The sequence below is a fragment of the Galeopterus variegatus genome, unplaced genomic scaffold (assembly GCF_000696425.1).
Source record: "Galeopterus variegatus unplaced genomic scaffold, G_variegatus-3.0.2 Scaffold100, whole genome shotgun sequence".
NCBI lineage: Eukaryota > Metazoa > Chordata > Mammalia > Dermoptera > Cynocephalidae > Galeopterus > Galeopterus variegatus.
Genome location: NW_007726211.1, coordinates 39,750 through 67,561, shown reverse-complemented (window position 1 = coordinate 67,561; position 27,812 = coordinate 39,750). Strand labels below are relative to the sequence as shown.

The window sequence follows — 27,812 nt, the reverse complement described above, 5'->3', positions numbered from 1 at the left end:
TGGAATTCAAGCGAGACGACCCTTGCTGCTGCCTGGAGCTAGCGCCAAGGCGGTCTCTCCTCCCAGGCATCCCAAGCTCAGCTGCTACAACTCGGATCGATCAGGAGATGGAGCAACTGTGTGGGACACAATCAGGAGTCCTGTCTGGAATTCAAGCGAGGCGACCCTTGCTGCTGCCTGGAGCTAGCGCCAAGGCGGTCTCTCCTCCCAGGCATCCCAAGCTCGCTAATTAAGGCAAATGTCGTCAGTCCAGCGAGTAAACAGCCTCAGCATGAAGATCCCTGGTCCAAGGATAGGCTTCTGAGAGGCTCGGAGGCTCCCCCTCGACAGCCGACCGAGGATGCGTTCCTGTTGGGTAAAGTCAGCGCCTGGGCTGTGAGCCACCCTCCTGCGCGGTGGTGCACAGTGGTGTGCCCCCAGTCTGCTCCCTGTGGCTTCACACCGTGTTGCTTGCTCCCATCCCCCGACAGGGCTTCTCGGAGGCGGGAAGAGCAGAACTCCCGTTCACCAGGACCCAGCAAAGCGGGTGGCTGCTCACTGCTCAGGGGACACCCTGTCACAAGGCTGGCCCCTCAGTGCTGGCTCCAGACCGGGTGGGTCCCACACCCCAGACATCCGGGGATGCGGCACCTGGTTCTGTCACCTCCCAGGGCTCTCGTGAGGGGCAGCCTGTGGTCAGCACCACTGATCTCGTTTCAGACAGACCAATAGGATGTCAAAAGGGTCCCACAGAAGGAGGCCGAGGCCCACTATATGGACAGGTGCTATTCAGAAAAGATCTTCTGGCACTGGTACTTGGCACATTTAGGCACGGGTTATTGAGACACCCTCAAAGTAGATTTCTTGACAGCCAAAGAGAAACCACCGAAATCCCAAGGAAGGGGAACCGTCAGGCCTGAAACCACCTCCAGCATGTCAGCCCAGGCTGTCATCGCCCCATGCTGCTCCAGGCTGGGGCTGGAGGCTGCAGTGGTTGCTGCTGACAACCACAGACGGTGGACGTCTGCTGAGGACTTGCGCTTGCCTGGGACCAGGGAGCTCGGTTCTCCTGAGTATGGCTCAGCTCTAGGGCATCACGTCGAGCCATGGTCATGGTGCACCCTGGGTCTGCCGGGGACCCCCCTGGGTCTGCCGGGGACCCCAAGGAACTTCCAAGTCCCTCTGCCAGCGTTGGGGTCTGGATGCACCAAGCAGGCTCAGAAGAGCATTAACCCACGATTCTGTGGGAGCGGCTGCCTGGGGTCTCACTGGCTGAGCACGTATCCTCAGACCTTGTGGGCATCTTGGCATGTCCTACCTGCCAGGGAGGAGAGACACTGGGCTGGATCAGAGCTCGTCACATGGCAGGAGGCAGGTGCACCCGTGCACTTGAGGCAGCGACTCTGGAGGCAGGGCGGGGCTCACTGGGTGGGGGTGGGGGGAGGTGCCTTCAGGAGAGAAAACCAGAGATGGGAACACCAGGGTGACCTAGAGACCGCGAGCCAGCTCTGTGTGAACTCGTGAAGGCAAGGTCCAGCTCTGGGGACACTGCGTGGGGCGAGACCAGGGATGGCCCCTCAGGCTGGCGGCCCCACAGGCTGGCAGTCCCTCTGTGACTCACCCCCTCCTATGAAGCAGGAAGGCACACAGACCCCAGCAGCACCCGCGGCCTCGCGGGCCTCCCCTCCTCCCAGAACCTCCTGCCCTCGGGCCTTCTATTTACTGTCTATGCGACTGCATGGCCAGACCACGCTGCTGCTCATCTTTTCCAGGGTGTAACTGCCCCATGGCTCGACTGGGTGAGGGACAGGGAGGGGCCTGTCCTCAGAGCCTATTGTGGAGTGGACACAGCCTTCCCAGGTCCTGCCTTAACACGCCGAGACTCGAGCATTGTCTAGACGTTCAAGGGCACCACAGAAGAAACAAACGTCGCCTCAGGCCAGTTCAGGGGTCCAGACCACAAGGCCCTGTCGCGGTCACCGCAGGCTTCTCCCTCCCTAGCACAGTGCTCCTCAGCCTTCTCGTCACTACTGATCCCCTAAGGAAGCCCCGCAGACTCTCCCGTTAGCTTCCATCCACCCACGGCATGTCTGCGTGCCGTGGCTCAGGAGGGCTGTGGTCCACAGCGGTATCTAGGACTTGTGCCCCAGCACCAGCTTTCTCTGCGCTGGAGGTGATGCTGCCCCTGCTGAGAAGGCACATGCTGGGACCCTCCCTGTGACCTGCGGAGCTTCATGCGGGGCTGTCGTTCGGCTGTGGTCCCCCACGTGGACGGTGGGCGAGTTGTGCAGGTCCAGGGCAGGGGAGAGCCTCTCCCATAAACGCTCTTGCACCCTCACGTGTTCAGCTCTTCAGTCCTGTCCCACGCCAGGGCACAGGAAGTCCTTCTCCTGGGCCCCTGAGGGCGTGATGCTAGAAAGACCACCGGCAAGGCAGGCGTGGCCAGCACCTGGAAGCTTCATCTTGGGAGGGTCCCCACCATTCCATAACAGACAGGAGTGGCTCCCTGTGCCTGAACAGCCTGTGCCAACAATGTGGTTTGTGCTGAACTCTGCACTCCCTCTGGGCATCTGGATCTTGGTGCACACTGAGCAGAGGGTGCCACGTGAGCAGCCCCCAACAAGGACCCCGGCACAGGTCCCTGGTGGGCAGCACTTCACACACGTCCCAGCCCTTGCTGAAGGAATCAGGGTGTCCTGCNCTGGAGGTGATGCTGCCCCTGCTGAGAAGGCACATGCTGGGACCCTCCCTGTGACCTGCGGGGCTTCTTTCGGCTGTGGTCCCCCACGTGGATGGTGGGCGAGTCGTGCAGGTCCAGGGCAGGGGAGAGCCTCTCCCATAAACGCTCTTGCACCCTCACGTGTTCAGCTCTTCAGTCCTGTTGCACCCCAGGGCACAGGAAGTCCTTCTCCTGGGCCCCTGAGGGCATGACGCTAGAAAGACCACCAGCAAGGCAGGCCGGGGCCAGCGCCTGGAAGCTTCATCTTGGGAGGCTCCCTGTGCCTGAACAGCCTGTGCCAACAATGTGGTTTGCGCTGAACTCTGCACTCCCTCTGGGCATCTGGATCTTGGTGCACACTGAGCAGAGGGTGCCACGTGAGCAGCCCCCAACAAGGACCCCGGCACAGGTCCCTGGTGGGCAGCACTTCACACACGTCCCAGCCCTTGCTGAAGGAATCAGGGTGTCCTGCGTGGCTCCACCACCAGCAGACGCCAGGACGCTGTGCCTCATCCCCCTGGATTCGCCCATGTGCCTCTCCCCTTGGCTGTTTTGCTCAGTGTCTTTCCTCTGTAATAAATCGTAGCTGTGGGCGTGACAGGCTGAGTCCGAGTTCTCCTTGTGGGCCACCCAACTGGGGTGGTCTTGGTCCCCAGCACAGCCCTGGAGTCCAGGCTGCTCCCCACTGCTAAGCCCACCACTGGCCGATGTCAGCACTTTTGTCCTAATGATACAGAAGGTGCTCAGTTTCCCTGGGCTCGAGTTTCAGGACGTGCCTCTGGGTTGCCAGCCACTCCCTGAGGTCTCAGGTCCCCTCCTCTGGGCCCTCCCCTGGAGGAAAGTTACTGTTGCCAGTTAGACCTATTTTCAGCACCAACGCTGGGAAGGTGAGACCACAGGGGCTGGGTTATGCAAGTGCAGTGGCTGGGCATGCTCAGTAGAGAGGGGTTATGTCACCGTGGTGGTTGCATGACCTTCCACTAGAGGTGCTGGAGAGCACAGACATGTTCTCCAGTCTGGTGCACATGACAGGGTCTGACCACTGAACATGCCCAAGAAGAGACCAACTGAGCACGTGCAAGACTAATGCTACATAACTGGGAACCACCCCCTTGGTTGAATATTCATTACATACACTATAAAAGCCCAGCAGAAGGTGGGGCTGTGGCCCAGTCTCCTGGAGGCAGCCCATGCTCTGTCTGTGCAGTGTGCGTTTCTTTCTCTTTGTATCAGACTCACTTTCAGGAACAGCTGCTCACTCTGTAGCCACCTGAACTTGGTACTGAGCTTTCAGTGTGTGTTTCTCGCTTCCGTGTTAAACTCGGCGTGGGCCCTGCCCAGTCTCTGGAGCACTCGGTACTGAGCTTTAAGTGTGTAATTCTCGCTTCTGTGTTAAACTCGGCGTGGGCCCTGCTCAGTCTCGGAAGCTGGACCACACTTTCTCTGTGAAGTCTTTATCTCTCATTCATTACATTAAACCTGTTCTCACTTTCTACTGTGATCCTGCCCTTGAATTCTTTCCTGTGGTGGAGTCAAGAACCTGGTAAGAGGACAGGGTGGGGTGAGGCCAACTATCGGGCCCCCTGGACCCTCCAGATCAAATCCCGCCTCCACTGGGGTGTGGTGTCCAGGGCTCCGTAGGCTGGAGCTGTCCACTGTGGGATGGGATTGCTGACCACCGGACAGTCAGGGGTCTCAGAGCACTCAAGTGTAAATCTCAGAAGCACTTTGCACATCTGCTGTGTGGCAGAAATCATTTCCTCACTTGAAAGAGCCACCCTCTCGCCACCTGCCCCCAGGACAGCCCGCAGCCCACCCAGGGGGACGAGGGGTCCGAGAACGCTGGGAAGCTGCCTCAGCCCATGCCCTCCGCTTTCCACAAACACTGTTGCCTGAATCCTGTCCCCAGGGGAAGCCCCAGTCTGTTCTTAACCTGCCTCACTCCAGTCCTCACAGGCCAACCCCAGCAGGGACTTAGACGGAGCAACTCCAGAGCCTCCAGAGTCGACCTGCTGGGTTTGCTGACTTTGGACAATCATATGTGCCCTGGAACTTGTCCCCAACGTCTGCGCAGTGCCCCTGGGCAGGAGGCAGAATGGCTGGCTGGGGCACAGTCTGTGTGGGAAGCTTCCTAGGGTGGGCGAGGCTCAGGCAGGTGCTGCCATCTGCCCCGGCACCATTCGGGCTTCGCTGTCCAAACCATCTCGTTTAGCTTTCCAGTTCTCCACAAACTGAGGGACATCGGAATAAATCCTGCACGTGTTGCTGGCATAGAAAGGGGAATTCCTGTGTTTGATCAGAAAATAAAAAGTAAAACAGATGCCTAGGGACTTCCAAAGTCTCCGAGAGCAAGCATTGCATCTAGTGCTGGAGCTCACAGGGAGAAAACAAGTTGTTTTTTTTTTTGAAACGGTCATTTACTGATAAATAGCTGGAGATTGTCATGCACAGCACACATACTTTCCAACTGTACTGAGGCTAAAGAAAGCAGCACAATAGAAAGAACTGGGGTTTAGATTAGGAAGAAATAATTCAACAGACACAAGGAAGATAACATTAAGTTATAAGGAAATATCCAGGTTTAACTAGGAAAAAGATACTAATTTTGTTAGTTGACTTTCAGATTTTCATCCAGAGTCAACTAATGATTACTGAAAACACCACAGCCAGTTGTCATTATTCATGGAAGTTATGTTCTATAAAGTCATCGGAAATGAGAAACAGTGAATGCTGACTTAGGTGTTGCTCCCAGGGGAAGCACAGGGTTAGGTTCCTGCAGGCTTCTTGCTACAACAATTCTGTCAACTGATCAATACATAGCCTTGTTTTATGAGTTTTTCTATTTAAAGACACCTTATTTAATATATACTGTTGCATTATTAATGCTGAACTAATGGCCAGCAGCACCATAACTCATGCCTGAATGATGCTCATCTAACACGTGTTTCTCCACAAGGTGCATCACAGATTTCTTGCACCTTAGAGCCCAAGCCAGCACTTCAGCACTGCACTGGGGACATTTTAAACAGAAAAATCACCAACAAACAACCCAAAGAATGTGAAAAGCACGGCAGTAAACAGACCCTGGAAAGGACGCTTGTTTACAGTGTGAGCTGAAACACGCAGGCAAGGGGTGGCCTCGCTCAGCCTCAGCTGGGAGCGTGCACGTGTGGGTGGCTCAGCTTTGTGCACTTCCAGGACTGGGTGTTACAAATTAATCCGCAATTACTGAATCAGTGAATGAGGAGGATGCATATTTCCTGGCACCTGTGCTGAAGGATTTTCACATAAGTCAGTAACCTCACTGCTCTCTCACATTTTACAATGTAACGCTGTAGAGACCACATGGGCCCGGGAGCAGAAGAGGCTCATGACCCAACTGCATAGCTGCTGCTCCTTCACTGCATGATTTCTGCATGTCACACTATTTATCCTACAAAATAGGGATAAGACAAATCTTGGGGACTTGTTTGGATGGTCGACTAGAAGACCTGACATGTCACAGGACTTCCCTCCGAACTGCAGCTGCTGGTCTTCATTCTCACCAGTCCACAGTGGTCCGCTCCTCCTCTGAGTTCTACAAAACGCACTCTCTGAGTCGAGGACACCACGCACAGGCTCAGGCAGCCCCAGCACATCACATGCTCTGTGCAGGCTGCCCGTTGTTTTCCATCTGGAAAGACTTAGCTGATACAAGGGTAATACCATCTCGACTCTGTCCTGACCCCATGACCTTAGGATACAGACCTCATGTTCGATATGTAAATGGTCACTACAGGGCAGATCTTGAGAGGGTCATTCCACGGTCACGTCAGCGCCTGGCACATCCAACAGTCAGAAGCTTTTGACTTGAGAGCACAAATATAATTTCCGAGTCATTGCTCCTGGAGGACCATCCAGTTGTTGTGAGAGGTGACTCCTATTTGTAGTGGAAGAGATGTCAAAAGGTGGAACCCTCAAACCCAGATGCAAATCTTTCTTGCCGTAGTGAAGGAGAGAGTCCCACTCACATCTCCAGCCTAGAAGACCTCAGTGGATGTGATACTCAAGAAACACATCACCTGGCTCATTAGGGAGAATATATCAGGAGAAACAAACTACGCATTTCTGTTGGGAGTCCATTCCAAATCAGGCTGGATATAATAGGAAAAGATATATCCCTGAGACTTGGCAGAATTCACCAATTTAAAACTATCTTTAACCAATTTTAAATTGCTTAAACTATCTTTAACCAATTTAACCAAACCATACACGTGCACGTAGATAAGAAGTGATTTTGTCACTATAATTCTAACTGCAGTTATCTCTGTTTTAAATGTAAGTCCATTCGTCCCTGAGCTCTTTGTGGTTCTGCTCGACACTTGACCACCTATTGATAATTTCTCATTTCTTTTTTATGGTCATAGAATATACTAACGAACAGAAGGGACTTCTACCATGTTAACATTTTATATTGCTTGTTTTCTAGAATATTCCCATTCTGTCACTTAAGGCTGATGAAACAAGCCAACCCTTTATTAACCAGAGTGCTGGCTTAAATGGTCTTTTCTTCGACTGAAGACTCTAGAAATCTCTTTTATCTCTACCTGACCTTCATCATTGAAATAATTTTAAAATACATATAATGTTCTGCCTTTACAATATCAACATACTGATAGATGTGTCTTAACAATCATGTATTTCAAGGTCATCTTATGAATATTAATTTTGACTGCATGACACTCTAATCATAGGGATTATAACATACTGAACTCAGTACATAGTCAGACTTATAGTTCAGTTAAGAGGGGCAGGAAGCAAATCTCTGCAAAACCTTATTTTTCTTCTTACTTAAAATCATTTCCAAAACATAGAACACGACAAAATTCCAGCCAGTTGAGGGTTCCACTTAGTTCAGTTAATCTGGGAGTTGTTATTTCTATATAGCAATGAGTTACACAGAACACAAGACTATGTATATCCAGTCAGCCTTTAAGGTCTACAATTAATAGAACACATATGACTATAGTTTTCCCTATAAACCTGGCCTGAACAGCAGTTAACAACTTTGAAGCCAGTTTAAATAAAAAGACAAGCCTCACATAATAAATTTCCTTGACTTTTCCTGAATAGATAAGGTCATGTCATCTATAAACAGGGACAGTTTGACTTCCTTTTCTCCAGTTCAGATGCCCTTTATTTCTTTCTCTTCTCTGATTGCTCTGGCTAGTACTTCCAGTACTATGTTGAATAGGAGTGGTGAGAGTGGGCATCCTTGTCTAGTTCCTGTTCTTGAGAGTGGGCATCCTTGTCTAGGTCCTGTTCTTAGAGGAAAAGCTTTCAGCTTTTACCTGTTTGGTATGATGTTCACTGTGGGCTTGTCATATATGGCCTTTATTGTGTTGAGATATTTTCCTTCTATAACCTGTTTGGTTGATGTTCACTGTGGGCTTGTCATATATGGCCTTTATTGTGTTGAGATATTTTCCTTCTATACATAATTTGTTAAGAGTTTTTTATCATAAAGGGATGCCGAATTTATCAAGTGCTTTTTCTGCATCTATTGAGATGATCATATGATTTTTGTCCTTCATTCTGTTGATGTGATGTATCACATTTATTGATTTGAGAATACCTACATTTCTGGGATAAATCCCCCTTGATCATAGTGTATAATCTTTCTGATGTGTTGTCAAATTTGCTTTGCTAGTATTTTGTTGAGAATTTTTGCATCTATGTTCATCGGGGATGTTGGCCTACAGTTTTCTCTTTTTGTTCTGTCTTTGTCTGATTTTGGTATCAGGGTGAAACTAGACTCATTGAGTTTGGAAGAATTCTCTCCTGTTCAATGTTTTAGAATAATTTGAAAGAATTGGTATTATTTCTTCACTTAAAGTTTGGTAGAATTCAGCAGTGAAGCCATCCAGTGCTGGGCTTTTCTCTGTTGGGAGCCTTTTTAGAATGGTACTTCAAAAAGTTCATGGAAAAATAGAATTGAAAGACAATACAAATATTTCCATGAACTTTTTGAAGTACCCTGGTATTACTGATTAAATCTTGTTCCTAGTTATTGGTCTGCTCAGGTTTTCTATTTCATCTTGGTTCAATCTTGGCAGGTTATATGTATCCAGGAATCTGTCCATTTCCTCCAGGTTCTCCAATTTGTTGGTGCACAGTGCACAGCTTTTCATCACAGCCTCTAATGATTCTTTGTATCTCTCTGGTATTAGCTGCAATGTCTCCTTTTTCACTTCTGATTCTATTTATTTGGGTCTTCTCTGTTTTTTTTTTTGTTGTTGTTGTTGTTGTTGTTGTTTTAGTTAATCTAGCTAATGGTTTGTCAATTTTGTTTATCTTTTCAAAAAAACAACTTCTTTTGCTGATCTTATATATATATATGTATACACATATGTATATACACACACACATTTTGGTCTCTGTTTTGTTTAGCTCTGCTCTGATCTTTATTATTTCACCTACTAATTTTAGTATTGGTTCATTCTTGCTTTTCTAGTTTCTTGAGGTGCAACATTAGGCTGTTTACTTGAAATCTTTCTACTTTTTTTTTGTCCTTTTTGAGATCGGCCACACCGTGCTCAGCCAGTGAGCGCTGTGAGTGCACCAGTCATCCCTATATAGGATCTGAACCCGCAGCGGGAGCGCTGCTGCACTCCCAGCGCCGCACTCTCCTGAGTGCGCCATGGGCTCGGCCCCAAATCTTTCTACTTTTTTGATGTAGACATTTATTGTTCTAAACTTCCCTCTTAGTATTGCTTTTATAGCAACCCATAGCTTTCAATATGTTATCTTTCTATTTTTATTTGTTTCAAGGAATTTTTTTATCTTAATTTCTTCATTGACCCATGAGTCATTCAGGTGCATGTTGTTTAATTTTCACATATTTGTATAGTTTTCAGAGTTCCTCTTATTATTAATACAGCCATTATGGAAAACAATATAGAGAGTCCTCAGAAAACTAAAAACAGAACTACCCTGTGATCCAGCAATCCCACTACTGGGAATTTATCCAAAGGAAAGAAAATGAGTATACCACACAGTTTCACTCCCACAGTGCTTAAAGATTAAGAGATTTAACAAACAACTGAATTATTAGTGGCAAACATTTATAAATAAAAGTGTTCATCTAAAAAGCATGACTAAGGCTTTTTCTTGACGTGCAGAGGTTTGGGCTGATGTCCATTCAGGTGCAGGACAACGGTGGTGAAGGCAGAGAAGCAAGAACTGTCCTCCTGAGACTGGACGTGGGGCTCCAGCTGTAAGGGCCAAATCATTTTAGGGTCTTCTGGGCATGGTGGTTCGCTCTGGTTTTGTTTTTCTGGACACCTAGGCTGCTGAATTCCCAAGGGTACCTTTATACATACTCCAATGTGCAGCCTATAAAGCACCATAACAAACACTCGCAGGCCAGCACCCAGGGCAAGGAGGGCCACCGGGTCCCCTGACAGGAAATTTGATGTTCCCCTCCTGTCCTGCATTGTGGGTTTCCGTTCCTGTCCTGCAGGATGGAAGAATTCCAGTCCTTTCAGGCTTTCCCTTAGGAGGTGAATCCTGAATAACGTGCCCTGGCCTGCCTGCTTCAAAGCTTTGCTGAAATGAACCTGCCTGCAACGTCTCTGACTCAGTGGGAAACTTGGAAGAGAGAAAAATAATTTTTGCTTTGCTCTACGGAGAAAAATAAGATTAGAGCCAGGAGGGGGTATCTGTACTGACAACACAGGTCATAAAATGTATACTTTTACCACAACGCTTAGTTTTATTTCAATATAAATCTAACTTTTTCATGTACTCACGTATTTCCTGGTTTAAATAACATTTTATTACTTTAATAATTTATTATGTACGAAAAGCTGCCTTTATCAAGGCTGAGTATCTGCCCGTAGCCTTTGGCCCTCACAGCTGCTGTGACACAGGCACTGTCATCACCCTCCTCTGCACAGGAGCCACTGAGGGGAGGGCAGCTTACGTAATTTGCCCAAGGTCTTACAGCAAGTTAATTCACTCATTCACTCATTCGTTCGTTCACTCATTCACTCTCTCACTCAAGAAATACTGAGCCCCTGTTACCGGCCAGACACTGTTCCAGGCACCAAAGTTACATTTCCTGGTTTAAATAACATTTTATTATTTTAATAACTTATTATATATACAAAGATGTCCCTTACTGAGCACGGAGTATCTGACAATACAGACCCAGGCCCTGCCTCCAAGCTGCATATAGTTTACTGGGAAAGACGAAGATGCAACTCTCATGGAGCAAAGTGTCATTACAGAAACCAGAGTCCCTCAGGGAAGCATCATTATGGCTCAGTCCAGTTCCACACACAATGCCAGCACCACCCAATGCTTCATGCTGGAGGCGCATTCAAAAGCGGAGAGAAAATAATCGAGTGGGTTTTTGCCAATCCGGACACTGCCAGAGGTAGACCTCAGACTAGGTTTTTCCTGATACCAGTAAAAGCAGCGACAGAATGAGCTTGCAAGCTACGGTGTCCTGGAAGCTCCCACCGCAGGCTCTGCCCCGAGCTCTCCGCTGTGCATCATCTTCTAGAGTCTCCACGCCCTGCCCTCAGCCTCAGGACCAGCCATGTGACTTGCAGGCCCCCGGCTGAGGAAGTACAGGAGTTTAAAGGTGACGACCACAGAGCGTGAATCCCACATGGGGCCTCCTGAGAGCGGATCCCAAGCCCAGGCCCAGACCATGCCCTGACTCCTCATTGGACAGGAAGGGAAACTGAGGCTTGGGAAGGTAAGGAACTTGCTCCCCTCCTAAGTTACGATATCATTCCAGGATTCTAAGAAAGGAAGCTCAAACAACACGTTAAATACTGATATCTTTAACCAAAGCAAAGGGTGTACTTAAAAGGAGCAACGTCCGCCTTTCACTCAAACAGAACTACTGTGTATGAATACACGTGGTTCTCTCCTGCTGTCTCGTCTGTAGTCTAAGGACAGGACTGGGGCAGTTTTGACATGGGGTGATGTTCCCTTGACACTCCTTATTTCAAGTGTCTCTAGCCGCGAGCTCACGCCGTGGCATTCTTTTGCAGCCCACAGATAGGGCACCGAGGACTGAGTCTGCACTCCCGTTCCAGGAAGAGGGACTCCATAATGGGAGGCCATCCATCTCCACCTTCCCCAGGGGCACCGCTTAGCAAATCCTGAACACTGGCAGGACAGGTAGCGACAGCCCTGGTGAGAGGTGAGCGCCAGTGTCTGCAGGCAGAAGGTGCAGGAGGTCCAGGATGCAGACGCCACTTCAGGACCCTCCTTGAGGGCTCCTGGTTTTACTGCTGGAGGCTCTTGGCTCTGAGTGACGTTTATTCATCCCAAGCATCATCTCTGCCACTGCTGATCTGTGCTGCCCTGGTATGTACACAGCACCGGGGGCTTTGTCATCACGTGGGCTCCAGAGAAAAGCAGGGGAGTCCGCCTGGGGCCTGAGGACGGCTCTCCCGTTCACCCTCCTCTGCTTCCTTTTCAATGTCTGCACAAATCCACGGTGCACAGGGACACACCAGGGGGAGACAGTCACAGCTCTGCCCCAGAAACTGAAACACACTTTCCAGACGTCTGCAAACTTCCCGGGTTCCCTCCCGCTTGGAGGCTGGGCTCAGGGGGAGAGAGAAGCAGCGCAGGAGGCCCCCAGTGCAGGCTTGGCCCTGTCCCCGGGGAGGAGGGGACTCTAATGAGAAGTGTCATGCTGAGAATCCCATCGCTGCGTCTCTAGTAACTGTCCTGAAGGACAGGAGCACCGTACTCTTCGATTCAGTAAATTACACAGATGAGAAGCTGAGCCGCCTGTCGCATCGTGAGAGCACATGAAGACTGATCACAATGAGGCTGTCCTCCCGGGACGCCGTCCTCCACGGATCCAGCACTTCACACACTGATCTGGGGGCTCAGCTGAGCCGCCTGGAGGAGAGCGACACACCGGGCTCGCTGAAGACTCGAGGGCCCTCGGAAACGTCTTGCTCTGGTCCCCTTCACCCCAGCAGTGCCGCCTGCCCGATGGAGCCGCTGCGGAAAGTGCCTGAGCACCCGTCAGCCTGCCTGGGACAGCCGCGGCCAGACTGTAAGATCGTAACTGTCGTCGCCTGCGTCTGCATCAGCATGCTAATGCCGTTTTAATGGTCTCTAATGATGTAATAAGAAATAATGGAATTTATTTGACAGCTACATAACCATTAACAAAACGTATTAAGCATAACTAGAACTGCCATAAGAACGCAGACAATGCCCGAAAGCCCCTGCGCCCGCGTCCGCCTCCCCGCCGAGCTGACGCTCCCTCCCCGGGGCCTTCCGGCCCAGTGATGCCGGGTCATCCATCGAGCCAGCGCATCTCCGAGTGGGTGCCCATCGCTGCTGGGTCTAAGGGTGATTTTCAGGACATGTAGGGACAGCTTGAATGTTCAGAAGGGCAAAGCTACCACTGCAGGTGTGCACATGTGCACGCACACACACGCAGGCGCATACACACACACACATACACACACACACACAGTAATTCGAGACCCGGGTGCGGTGCAGACTCCACCTGGCCAGGACTGGGGACTTCAGAGATGGCTTAGGAACCAGCAAGGATCAGACTTGCGCTCTGAACTACAAACGGGACTGAGAGGAGCNGAAACACACTTTCCAGACGTCTGCAAACTTCCCGGGTTCCCTCCCGCTTGGAGGCTGGGCTGAGGGGGAGAGAGAAGCGGCGCAGGAGGCCCCCAGTGCAGGCTTGGCCCTGTCCCCGGGGAGGAGGGGACTCTAACGAGAAGTGTCATGCTGAGAATCCCATCGCTGCGTCTCTAGTAACTGTCCTGAAGGACAGGAGCACCGTACTCTTCGATTAATCACACAGATGAGAAGCTGAGCTGCCTGTCGCATCGTGAGAGCACATGAATACTGATCACAATGAGGCTGTCCTCCCGGGACGCCGTCCTCCACGGATCCAGCACTTCACACACTGATCTGGGGGCTCAGCTGAGCCGCCTGGAGGAGAGCGACACACCGGGCTCACTGAAGACTCAAGGGTCCTCGGAAACGTCTTGCTCTGGTCTGCTTCACCCCAGCAGTGCTGCCCGCCCGATGGAGCCGCTGCGGAAAGTGCCTGAGCACCCGTCAGCCTGCCTGGGACAGCCGCGGCCAGACTGTAAGATTGTAACTGTCGTCGCCTGCGTCTGCATCAGCATGCTAATGCCGTTTTAATGGTCTCTAACAATGTAATAAGAAATAATGGAATTTATTTGACAGCTACATAACCATTAACAAAACATATTAAGCATAACTAGAACTGCCATAAGAACGCAGACAATGCCCGAAAGCCCCCGCGCCCGCGTCTGCCTCCCCGCCGAGCTGACGCTCCCTCCCCGGGGCCTTCCAGCCCAGTGACGCGGGGTCATCCATCGAGCCAGTGCATCTCCGAGTGGGTGCCCATCGCTGCTGGGTCTAAGGGTGATTCTCAGGACACGTAGGGACAGCTTGAATGTTCAGAAGGGCAAAGCTACCACTGCAGGTGTGCACATGTGCGCGCACACACACGCAGGTGCATACACACACACACATACACACACACTCACAGTAATTCGAGACCCGGGTGCGGTGCAGACTCCACCTGGCCAGGACTGGGGACTTCAGAGATGGCTTAGGAACCAGCAAGGATCAGACTTGCGCTCTGAACTACAAACGGGACTGAGAGGAGCAGGGGAAACAGGTGAGAGATCCCATGGGACGGGGCCACGGGATCTAGATCTCCGCTAGGCACGCGGGACAGGCCCCCGAAGGGGAGGGAGGGGAGCTCAGGTTTGACTCCGTGGGAAAGAGGGAGCCACCAGTGCTCTGAGCAGGGAGGAGACATGTGGCCAGTGACATTGACAAAGGGTTTGGTCTGGTGAAGCTCAGGCCCGCTCCTTGGAGAGGCTGAGAAGCCCCTCTGTGCTCGGGGAGCGAAGGGGGCCTGCCGGGGAGGGAACACGGTGAGGCCGTCAGCTCCGTGGCTAAAGGAGCACTCAGGACAAGCCCTCCGGTGGCAGCCTCCCCGCCCGAGCCGGCCTCTGATGATCCCGCCATCTTGCTGAGACCGTCTTTGAATGGGAATGGGATTGTTTGGGCTAGATACCGGGGAGAAGAAACACATTGATTCCATGAATGGGAGAAATGAAGCGTAACCACGGGTGAGGCTGGGAGAAGGAGCAGGTGGTGGCGCCGTGGACGGACGTGGCTGGAGGAGACGGACAGCGGGTCCCTGGGTCTCCAGTGAAACTGCATCTCAGCCTGGAAAACTCGCTTCACATTCTCTCTGCGCATAAAGAAAAACTCACACTTTCCTTTAACAGCCCAAAAGCCTTTAAAACATAACCACATGGAGCCATGGAGATTTTACAAGAAATCCAGTCTCCTGTTGAGCAAGGGAGGGCACCCATCCACATCAGGAGGTCTGTCCTGGGTAGAGCGGGCAACAAAGGCCCCGAAGCTCCTGGCCCGGTGGACGAGTGTGACCACTGTGCCTCCCCTCCCAGGCCCGCCCCCAGGTGACCATTACTAGGACGGGTGGATAGGGTGGTGGCGGGGGACAGAAACGGCAAAGGGAAGAGTGGGGCTTGGCACCGTCCTGCCCATCCCTGGGCCCTGAAGTGGCTCACAGCGATGGCCACGGGGCCCCCTGTCTACCCCCTGCTCCCCTGCCCTGTCCTGAGGGTTAAGTGGTTCCTCTCCCAGGCTCCACGTCCCAAACCCGCCCCATCCCACGAGCACCACCCCGTGCCTTCACTCTGGAGCCACTGTGCAAATAGACCACAGTTTATAACAAGCCCCACAGAGGACGGCCAGGGAGGGGGGACCTCAGGAAACACAGACGCCCCGGGCACTGGGCCCCCATGTTCTCTTCTCTGCACAACCACCACGGAAAGGTCTTGCTAGAGGGAAGCACTGAGAATTCAATACATGCGGCCCCCAGGGCCTGAGGGAGTTTTATCCTAAAGCTGCTTCGTGGGATGACCTTTTCTTGTCCAATGTTCTTAGTAATGTGCCTGGCTGCCCTGACCTCCCCGAGCGCCAGGCCACCCCCGCTGCCACCACCTCTTCTTGTTCATTGCCCTCAGGTCTCTCCGACAACGAGGGCGGCACGAGGAGGTATGCGCCTGGCACCACTCACCCAGCCATGCGTTCACCTGCAGCAGGGGCCGTGGGAGCAACGCGTGCGCTCCCTGGGGCTGCGGAAGCACAGGGCTTATCCAATATATCTAACTTACGGAGCGAGGGCTAAGGACGGACATTTCAGCCGGTGGAGGGAGGGCCCAATCAGGCCCAGCTTTCTGGGTGCCAGGGGAGCCCATCGCACTCGACCTCCCCAGAGGCCTAGACCGCGACGTGCGCTCGTGATGCCAGAGGTCGCCGGCAGCCGAAGGGTTATGAGATTCCATAACCTCCTCCAGAACTTTCCTATTTCTGTATCTCTTTGGCCAGATTGCAAACTGCTGGGGCAGGGACGTGTGTTCCCCTTCTTCTATGCCCTTCTCGGTACCCGGTCAGCACTAGGACCCCCGCTCTACAGACAGATGTCCCCAAGTATGGGGCCACAGCACAGGCCCCTTGCAATGCTGATAAAATCCTATTGTCTGGCAGCAGCGTCATGGTCAGGAGCTTGGAGCTCTGCTTCTGGTTTTATACACGGAATTAAGGCAATGGAGCTCCCTCAGGGCACTGACCTGTGTGATTTCTTCTCTGTGCCACCCCCAGATCCACCCTGACTCCATCCCAGTCCATCCCCAGCTCCAAAAGTGTCTCCCTGTGGGCACCCCCAGAGCACTGAAAAAAATGCTTTCACCAAAGGGGCAGATGACATGACTCTCCCACATGCACCCCCGTGTCTGGGGAAGTCCGGATCTGGGGGACATCACCCTGTTACACTAGCTCGGCTTTGTCGATGATTTTACCCAGTGCCCCGGGTCACAGGTTTACAGAATTCCAAAGGTGGGAGCAGCACGAATGATGGAGGAGGTGAGCGCCGTTACTTTACCGAATATAGACCTGAGGGCCGGGGGACCGTCACTTGCCCCGACCACACAAACACAGGTCCTCTGTGTGTCCGGTCACAGGTTTACAGAATTCCAAAGGTGGGAGCAGCACGAATGATGGAGGAGGTGAGCGCCATTACTTTACCGAATATAGACCTGAGGGCCGGGGGACCGTCACTTGCCCCGACCACACAAACACAGGTCCTCTGTGTGTCTTCCTGCCCACAGTCATGGGGACAGACGTTCATCTTCAGCTTCCATGAACTCTGTCCTGCAAGCTTTCCTGACAGAGCTAACACGCTTCCTGAGGAACGCAAGACACTGACTGGGAGCTTCGTCACAGGAAACCAAGCTGGTGCCAACATGCTTGTCTCTGCAGTTCTAGGACAGGCGTAAGGGACACACACCCCACGCAGCTACTGACCCCTTTTCTCTTCCTTCATCTCCATCTCCTGATCCCGTCAGAAATGGAACCTTGTCCTCTGTACATTGGGAAGAAGGCATCTACATCCATCCTGATCTGTCCCCTGTGCCCCCTGGACAGCGTCCCTTAGAAGTTCTGCAGGTACCCAGACAATCATGTCTATCCAATCACTAGGATGTTCCCACAAACCCTCCTTCCCCCTAAGTCCCTGGCTTCCTGGAAACCAGCCCACACTCAGCCAGCAGTAACAGCCGTTCCACGGCTAAAACACAGAGGAATCTCCTTACCAGGTGGGACTGGACGCCCTGCCCGGGCTCTACCAGCACAGCCCCCGTCACCCAGCCCTCCTGTCCACTCCAGTAGCCACGGGCCCTCCCCACGGCCAGCCAGAGACGGAAATGCCTGAGTACCCGGGACCTCAGGAACTCATCCCCACCACCCTGCCTGCAACTGCTCTGACCAGTGGTGGTCATCCCGAGCTGGTCCCCACACACGTGGCTTTCAGTTCTGCCCTCACTCTGGAACTTTCCATCCTCAATCTCATCACGTCTGCCAGGTACAGGTTTCTCAACAACACCTGCCCTCCATCTGCTGGATTTCTCACCTGGATCTCTTCACATCCCCTGCCCTCTGCAGCCACCTATACCTGCCCTCGGCTCTCACCTGGATCTGGGCACATCCCCAGGAGACTACATCTGCCCTACACCTGCCCTCGGCTCTCACCTGGGTCACTGCACGTCCCCAGGAGACTACATCTGCCCTACACCTGCCCTCGGCTCTCACCTGGGTCGCTGCACGTCCCCAGGAGACTACATCTGCGCTATACCTGCCCTCGGCTCTCACCTGGGTGAGGTCCTCTGTCCTCTGATCCTGCTATGCCCCGGGCTGCGTTCAGCCTGCTCTTTCTCAGCACAGACCTGACCATCTCACTATGTCTCCCCCCCTCGGGCCCTGTTGCTCTTCCTTTGGGGCTCCTAGATGACTTCTCTCTCCCTACTGGGTACCTCACCTGTGCTTCCCACCTGAGCACCCCAGGAGCAGTGGTTCCTTGGTCCTTCTTGGTCTTTGCTTGTCAGTGGGCCTCTCCTTCGCAGTGTGGACTGAGTGCGTCCATGCCAGGTGCTGGGCAGCCAGCAGGCCCAGGTGCACATCGCACTTTTTCTGGGACACCACTTATGTGCCCTTTGGATATGCAGTTCCAGAAGCTTCCCACACTTAGGCTGGGTGGGAGCTTCCTCATCCCCATCCCCTACCACCCGGCGCACTAATTGCCCCTCACTCCTCTGTCTTTTCCTAGTAAGTGGTAAGATTCGAGTCAGGGACAGTGTCACTCACAGGAGATGCCCAGCTGTGGTGCAAGGCTGGACCACAGCAGGGCCTAGTGGCAGCTACCCTGAAGGAGCGAGCAAGTGGATGGGCTCCTGTGCCCGTGCCTGTGCCCCCGTGGTCAGGGCAGGTCCTCCTCTCAGTTATTGATCCGCTGCACCTGTGCTGGGCTGTCCTGGCTCTTTCTTCACAGCTCACTTCCAAATGCTGGCTTTGCCCGCACGACAGGTGACTCTGTGGGCTCCTGCACAGCAGCTGCCCACAGCTCCGTGGGCACCAGCCACTAAGGCCTGTGCTGGCCAGAGGTGGGGGCACAAACGCCCTCACCCTGTGCTCTCTGCCCTGGTGCTTGGACTCTCCAAACCCCATCCACTAGTGAGGCCCCGTGCACACAGCAGGCGCTCACTAAATGCAGATGGGGCGTATGCCAGTGTGCACCATCCCTGGGGGCTCTCGCAACCCACAGTGGATCAGGTGTAGAATGTTCCAGAGCCTCAGTGACCCCAGGCATGGCAGGGTCAAGAGTCCTGTGCTTTCCTGAGTTGATAATTTGTACAATTAAAGTAGGTTTCAGCTGTACTTAAATTACCTCCCAAAACCCACTGGATTTCCCTGTTGCTCCTTCTCTCCAAAGCTTCTCTGATGTAACTGAGTGAAGCCGCAGGCACAGTCCCCGTGAGCCCAGCCACGTGGGCGGGCCAGCTGGTACTCACCCGACGTCCACGAAGGCACTGGCCGGCACCCGTGCCAGGCGAGCCACGTCCTCCGTCAGCTGCCGCGCCGCCTCGGGGCTCAGGGGGCTGGAAGAACAGGGGCAGCGTTAGCAAGTGCAGCTCCTCCCCACCCCCGGGGGTCCCACCCCAGCCGCACCCACCCCACATGGCTCTCAGGCAGGGAGCAGGTGATCGCGGAGACATGACGGATCACCCACGTTCCCCAGGATGAGATGACGACGTGTGCAAATGGGATTGTTGTGGAGCACAACGGGCCTGGCTGCAGACGGCTCATCTTGGCCCTCAATAAAAGTATAACTAAGTGGGGTGGAGGGGAGATGGGAGTGAAGCGGGAGGCAGATGCCGGAAACCAACTGTGGGAGCCGGTGTCAGACGCTCACAGGAAACACCTCTGTCTAAATGGATTCATTCCTGAAGTGGCTCATGTCCCCGTGAGAACGTTTGAAGTCACACAAATAACAGTAAATGGTGACACAGGTGGTTGAGCTCACCAGCAGCGACTCACGAACAGGGGCGCAGAACATGGTAGGTGGAGAGCTGTACTAGTGAGAGGCCCGCACAGCGACCACGTGTCACCTGACGTTCAGTTACAAACCCTGAACTCCACTTTCAGTTCTGCAAATTGCAAGTCGCCTGTGAAATCCTTAGTACCACTTCAAAGGAATATTAAATTGTATTGCTGTATAAAATCCTGCCCTGTACAGCACAGGCTTTCAGCCTAGCTGACCGTTCACTCGCTCAGCAGATGCTGAAGAACGTCCCTGGGTGCCAGGCACTGCTTCAAGAAACGCTTCTCTAGATGAGAGACAGGCTAACGTAGCATGGACCACAAGGACAGTGATCGAACTGCTCATGGGGACAGACCCAGGACGGAGGGACAGGCCCAGAACAGGGGGGACAGACCCAGGACGGAGGGACAGGCCCGGAACAGCAGGGGACAGACTCAGGACGGAGGGACAGACCCAGAACAGGGGGGATGGACTCAGGACGGAGGGACAGTCCCAGAACAGCAGGGGACAGACCCAGGATGGAGGGACAGGCCCAGAACAGGGGGGACAGACCCAGGATGGAGGGACAGGCCCAGGACAGCAGGGGACAGACCCAGGAGACGCTCAGCAGACAAGGTGTTTGGAATTGGCGAGTGAGAGAGGACGGTGGGCTCTGCAGGGCAGAAGGGCATGGCTGGTGAAGACAGGATTTCTGCAGCCGGAAACACTGAAGACAGACTGCTCTGGACTGCTTGTGCCCCCAGATCCATATGCTGAAAGGTGATGGTGTTAGAAGGCGGGGCCTCTGGGAGGTGATTAGGTCACGGGAGCGGAGCCTCATGATGGGATCGGGGCCCCAGGGAGACCTGCAGCTCCCTCTGCTCCATGTGAGAAGACGCCATCTGGAACTCAGAAGTGGGCCCTCAGAACCCAAACCTGCCAGCACCTGGGTCTTGGACATCCAGCCTCCAAAACTGTGAGAAACAAATTTCTGTTGCCCATAAGCCACCCAGCCCATGGTGCTTTGTTATAGCTGATGAAGACACAGCCCCAGGACAGAGAAAGACCACGAGCTGACGTTAGACACAGCAGGTTTGCATCCTGTGAGGCGTCAGGTGCAGACAGGGAGAAGCTGGTGACACACCAGGCCTGCGCTGCGAGAGGCACCAAACAAAATGCTCCTGGGGTTTCTTACTTCACTGCTGCAATACCAAGGTAGACGAGTGTTGTTCCGATTAGGAAACTGGCTCAGAGAGGTTCATCATTAGCCCAAAGCCACACAGCTCATCACAACAGGAGGAGGGAAGGGCCTGCACTGGCTGCCCTGAGCCCACCCCTCATGTCCCACCCCCTGCCACCCTTGCGCGGGAGAGGAGAGGGGCCCCATCCACCCAGCTGGGGAACTGGGAATTTGATTTTTACACAGATATGCAACTCTGTGCCGGGTCCCCTCTGCACACCTTATGTGGATCATTTCAGACCCTTCCACAAACTTGCGAGGTGTAAGGTGAGAACAGAGGCTGGCCTTCCTGGGCCCATGAAAAGTAGGCCCAGCCTGGGATGCTTCCCCCTCCCCATCCAGGGCTGGGGACCCTTTATCAAGGGAGGCGAGCCCCAACCTCCTGAAACACAAATCTCCAGTGTGGCATCAGGGTGTGACCTCAGCCATGGCCTGCGCCCACCTGGCCTGCCTTACACGCTGCCCCACCGTGGACCCTGCACTGTAAATCCTCAGCAGGAAGATTCCGTTGTCCACATCGCGATGCTTTTAAAATAAGAAAGTGTTCATGAGACAGACATGCACATTTAATGTGGAAGTCTCCTCGTCCGCCCTCATCCCCCACCATCCAAAACCAAAAAGCTTTTATGAACCCCCCATGCATATTTCGGAAGATGGCACCTCAGGCCACCTGGGTGAGCTGAGTGTCCCTGCCCCAGTGAGAACTCAGGGGAAAGAGTCCAACAGGGATGTTCGTGTCCTGGTCATCATTCCTGTGGTCTTCCCGAGGTGCAGGTCACAGCTACTTTTCATCAGCCGGTGGGTGGTGCCCAAGGATGCCTGCATGCACATACGGTCTGGTGGGGGCTCGAGCCCTGGTCACCGCCTTGTCCCCACAGCCAGACAGAGCTCTGCATGCCAGGGGACAGGCGGTGGGCAGCTCAGGCCTGCACACAGGGGCGTGAGAAGGGTCAGTGAGGGAGACAATCCTGTCTTACTCAAAGGATCGCACGTTACTATAATAATAACATAGCATATGGCTTCATACAGCAGCAAATTTCAATAGAAGCATGGGTCTGAAGCCCAGTGTCATGAAAACAGCAGGCCAGAATGTCAGGAATAATGTGTCCATGGAAGGCCAGGCCCAAGCCTCTGCCAGAGGAAGGTCTCCGCAGCAAGAAGCCTGTCCTGGGACTTGAGTGAGAACAACACTGGAAGGGCTGGAGTCCCCGTGGTGGCTCTCCTGGCACAGAGCGTTGCATCCGCTTCACCTTCCTCTCATCACAGGGGCTATTCCTCTCACAACCAGGTCCTGGCAGGGCCCAGCGCATGACGTGCCACCAAGAAGTATTTAAATAGGTGAAGGAGTGGGCTTGATGAGGCTAAAGGGAACCTGGGCCGTCCCTACCTCCAGGGTGACACCCCCAGAAACTTCCCTAGCACGGTCCCACCCAGGATCCTGGCCCTTTCTCTGTGTTTTTCCTGGGCTCCTGACCCATTTCCCACGTTTTTCGCGGGCTCTGGATCTGTTCACACCTCTGTCCACAGACCCTCCACTCAACCTCCCCGAACTCGCTGACTCCCGGCTCCTCAGTCCCTGCGCCCCTCCTGGGTCACCTAGATCCGCTGACCTGGCAGTCTCCTTCCATCTCCCTTCAGCTGTTCTAGTTTTAATTCCCCACTTCTCTTGCGGTCTTCACTCCTGTAGGGGAGAATTTGTGAGCATTTCCCCTGCATGCATCCCTGCTGCTCACGTGCCCGCCTCCCCTCAGGACTTTGAGGTTTCAGCCCATCCAGCCCTCACAGCAGCACCACGATGTAGGTGATGCTGTCCTGATTCTGCAGATGAGGGACCAAGGCACAGGACAGGGAATTAGTGAGCAGTGGAGTGACAACTTCATCCGCCACTCCCCGAACATGAGCACAACTGCCACGTGTGCAGATTTGACCCACATATTAACTGCATAAATGAATGAATGAAAGTAAATATCAAAAATATATAAAGGTCCAACACTTTGAAAATCATTAAGATGTAACATTAATGAACCCCACCCAATTTAGAGTTTCTGTGAAGATCAAATAAGGCAGGAGAGGATTCTGGGATAGTGGCTAGGTAGGAAGCACCAGGAACCTGTCTCCCACCCAGACCACAGTGTGTAGAGGCCCCCACAAAAAGTAGATTTCTAAGCCCCTTTGTCTAACCTTGCAGCTGGAATTTGCTTTCTTGTAAAGGACACCTGAGAGGTGGTTTTGTGGTTAATGGTTGATTGCATCTCTGGCTTCTGTGACTCTGCTGCTTGCCTGTTTTGGTGAAGCTGCCTGCTCAGTTTACAAAGATCCCCTAACCACATTTCCTGCCTCTGTAACCCTGCTTGATGAAGCCCCCAGTTTTGGGTGACTCTGCCTGGATACAGGCAGAGCCAATGAAAAAGCTTGCATGCTTGCTCAAGCAAAGTATAAAACCCCTGTTCTCCCCACACTCAGGGCCCAGGAATTCAGAATGCAAGTTCACCTGAGACCCACTAGTGTAATAAATCTTCTGACTACTCCATCCCTCTGTGTGTCTGATGTTTCCTTGGTAACCTTTCCATAACAAGTGCAATAACGGAACCTGCCTGATGCAACTGTTCGGAACTCTCTGGTATCCTGAAAGCTTGCAACTTCCAGGGGAAGGCTTGGACATTACTGTCAATTTCAGCTCTTAGCACAGGAGCAGCTACCCTCCCACCACCCCCAACCCCATGAAAGGTGCTGTGCACCTGTTTCTGGAGCAGCTTGCATACAGCTTTTGGGAGCCAGGGTGGGGAAAAGAACCCTGTCCTCCAAATATCATGGACCTGTGCTCTGATTGCTGGTTGCTGCTTCTCATTCCAGAGTTGCAATGAAGCTGTAGCCATTGCTTTTCATCTCCTCAAATCTTGCAAGCCCCTCCCTCTCAGGCTGAAGTGATTTACAGAGCATTTAAAAGGTCAGCACCCAGTTTACCCCCATCATTTTTCTTTTTCTCCCCCTTTTGAGAGTCAGACACCAAAGACCAGAACACTTAAAGTGACTGCACATACGGAAAAAACTAGAAAGTTGCCACACATGCCCAGGGAAAGGGTCAGAAAACACCTGAGAAGAAATTAAGTTTATACCTCAGACTAATCCTTGGCACAGAGTCAGCCTATAGCAATAAAAACAAAAAAATAACAAAAAACAGCAAACTCAGAAAAAGGGAACAATCAGATTTCCAGAGTTACCACATTATTAGATTTGAATGTCTTGTTTTTGACAAAAAAATAATCACAAGGCATACATAGAAATAGGAAAGTCTGGCCCATTCAAAGGGAAAGATAAATCAACTGAAACTATCCCTGAAAAAGACCTGATGGTAGATCTACTAGACAAACCCTTTAAAACAACTATGTTAATGAAGCTCAAAGAACTAAAGGAAGATGTGGAGAAAGTCAAGCAAACTATGTACGAACAAAATGGAAACATCAATAAAGAGAAAATATAAAAATGAGGCAAAAAATTCTGAAGCTAAAAAAATACAATAACTGAAATGGAATAGTCACTAGCAAGATTCAAAGGCAGATTTGAGAGGTAGAATAAGGAATCAGGGAATGGAAATTATGAAGTATGAGGAACAGAAAAAAAAATTGACAAAAAGTAAACAGAGCCTAAGGGACATGTGGGACACTATCAAACAGACAAACATATGCATTGTAGGAGTCCAAAAAGAAGAAAAGAAAGAGAAAGGGGCAGAGATAATATGTGAAGAAACAATGGCTTAAAATGTCCCACATTTGACGAAAGACATGAATATAAACATCCAAGAAACTCAGTGAACTCCAAATAAAATAAACTCAATGAAATCCACCATGAGACACATTATAATCAAACTTTCAAAAGACAAAGACAAAGAGAAAATCCCCCCTTCATTTGAATGCAGTTAGAGAGAAGTGACTTGTCACATACAAGGGGATCTTCTATAAAGTTATCAGCAGATTTCTCATCAGAAACTTTGCAGGCAAGAAGACGAGTCAATATACTCAAAGTGCTAAAAGAAAAAAAAACTGTCAACCAAAAATTCTATATCCAGAAAGATTGTCTTTCAAGAGTGAGAAAGAAACTAACACATTCATAGATAAACAAAAGCTGAGAGAGTTAGTCATTACTAGATTACCCTGCAGGAAGTGCTCAAGGAAGAACTCCAATGTGAAATGAAAGAACACTAGACAGTAACTCAAAGCTACATAATGAAATAAAGATCTCAATAGAGGTAAAAACATGGGGAATTATAAAAGCTACTACTACTGTAAACAATGGTTTGTAAATCATTTTTGTTTTCTACATGATTTAAGAAAACAATATATTTTTAAAAAACAATTAGTAGTCTAAACACCAGTCATATTGTAACTTTGATTTGCAACGCTATACAATTTTTAAAACTAATGTATTTTAAATAATAATTAGTTTGTGTTGGGGGGCATGCAATGTATAAGGATGCAATTTGGTGAAATCAACAGCCAAAAAACGTAGGGACAGAGCTGTAATGAAGCAGCATTTTTGTATGTTATTGAAGTTAAGCTGGTATAATTTTAAATTACAGTGTTGTAACTTCAGGATATTAAACACAATCCCCACGGCAACCACAAAGAAAAGAGCCATAGATATACACAAAAGGAAAGTAATGTAAACATTTCACTACAAAAAAACATCTACTGAACACAAAAGAAGAAATGCAGAAAATGACGGGCAAAAAAGGTAGAGGGCATATAGGAAACTAATAGAAAAATGACAGAAGTAAGTCATTCCTTATCAGTCATTATCTTAAATGCCAATAAATTAAACTCTCCCACCAAAATACAGAGATTAGCAGAATGGATAAAAATACATGATCCAACTATATGGTGTCTACAAGAGACTCTACTCTCTTTAGGTCCAAAGACACAATAGGTTAAAAATGAAAGAATGGAAAAAAATATTCTACACAAATAGTAACCAAAAGAGAGCAAGACTGTCTATACCACTAACAGAGAAAGTAGGTTTTAAATTGAAAAAAGGTTACTAGAGACAAAGGACATTATAAATTAATAAAATGTTCAATGCAGCAAGAAGATATAACAATTACATTTGCACACCTAATAACAGGCCACTAAAATACATGAAGCTAAGGCTGATAGACTAGAAGGAAGAAATGAAGGTTACTAGAGACAAAGGACATTATAAATTAATAAAATGTTCAATGCAGCAAGAAGATATGACAATTACATTTGTGCACCTAATAACAGGCCACTAAAATACATGAAGCTAAGGCTGATAGACTAGAAGGAAGAAATAAACAGTTCTACAGTAACAGTTGGAGACATCAATACCCCACTCTTAATAATGAATAGAACAACTAGACAGAAGATAAGGAAGGAAATTGAGGACTTAACACAATAAAACAACTGGACCTAACAGACATACGCAGGACACTCTACTCAACAACAACAGCATACACATTCTTCTCAGGTGCACATGGGACATTTTATAGGATAGAACATACCTTAAGCACAAATTAAGTCTCAATGGATATAAAAAGATATATATCATGCAAAGTATCTTCTCCAACCACAAAGGGATAAAGTTAAAGACCAATAACAGAAGTAAAACTGGAAAATTCACAAATTTGTAGACATTAAACAATGTACTCTTGACTGACCAATGGATGAATAAAGACATCACAAGGGATATTAGAAAATAATATACACATGAAAACAAAAACACAGCACACTCAAACTACTGGGATGCAGCAAAAGCAGTACTAAGAAGGAAATTTATAGCTATAAAGCTTACATTAAAAACAAGAAAGATCTCACATCAACAACCTAATTTTACACCTTAAAGAAACAGAGAAAAATAAAGCAAACCAAAGATGGCAGAAAGAAAATAATAAAGATTAGAGCAGAGATAAATTAGAGGAGAAAAAAACAGTAGAGAAAAATCAGTGAAGCTAAAAGCTGGTTCTTCAAAAAGATCAACAAAATTGGAATAGCTCTATCTAGATTGACTAAAGAAAAAAAGAGAGAAGTCTCGAATCACTAAAATCAGAAATGAAAGTGATATTACCACTGATTTGACAGAATTTTTATGTTATAAGTGTACAATAAACAATTTTATGCCAACAATTTGAATAACCTAGATGAAATGGACAAACTCCTAGAAACACAAAACCTACTGAGGCTAAACTACAAAGAAATAGAAAATCTGAATAGACGTATATCACTAGTAAAAAGATTGAATCACTAATCAAATATCTGACAAAGAAAAGCCCTGAGCCTGATGACTTCCCTGGTAAATTCTACCAGATATTTAAGGAAGAAATAATATTAATCCTTATCGAACATTTCCAAAAATCATAGAGGAGGAAATACTTCATAACATTCTGTAAGGCCAGCATTACCCTGATACCACAGCCAGACAGATACTACAGGAAAAGAAAACTACAGACAATATCCCTTATAAACCTTCTTGCAAAAATCCTCCACAAAACACTATCAAACCAAATTCAGAAGCATATTGAAAGGATTACACACCATGGCCAAGTGAGATTTATTCCTGAAATTCAAGGATGCTTCAACATACAAAAATCAATCAATGTGACGTACCACATAAAAAGAATGAAGGGAAAAAAACACATGATCATCTCGATGCAGAAATAGCATTTGACAAAATCCAACCCTTTTATAATAAAAACACACAACAAATTAAGAACAGAAGGAAACTACCTCAATATACTAAAAGCTATATGTGAAGAACTGGCAGCACACACCATACTCGGTGGTAAAAGACTGAAAGCTTTTCCTCTAAGATCAGCAACACAGTGAGAATGTCTGCTTTTTTTGATTCTGTTCAACATTGTACTGGTAGTTCTAGCCAGAGCAATTAAG

General features: G+C 50.2%; 1 protein-coding gene across 1 annotated transcript in view; it reads right to left on the bottom strand.

Moving 5' to 3' along the window:
* The window catches only part of LOC103599612 (receptor-type tyrosine-protein phosphatase N2-like), a 68,857-nt gene that overhangs the window by 16,310 nt on the left and 24,735 nt on the right, over window positions 1–27,812 (bottom strand). The window contains exon 4 of the mRNA XM_008583765.1: window positions 19,165–19,251. Within this exon, the coding sequence (XP_008581987.1) occupies window positions 19,165–19,251 (87 nt within the window). The remainder of the gene's footprint in view (window positions 1–19,164; window positions 19,252–27,812) is intronic.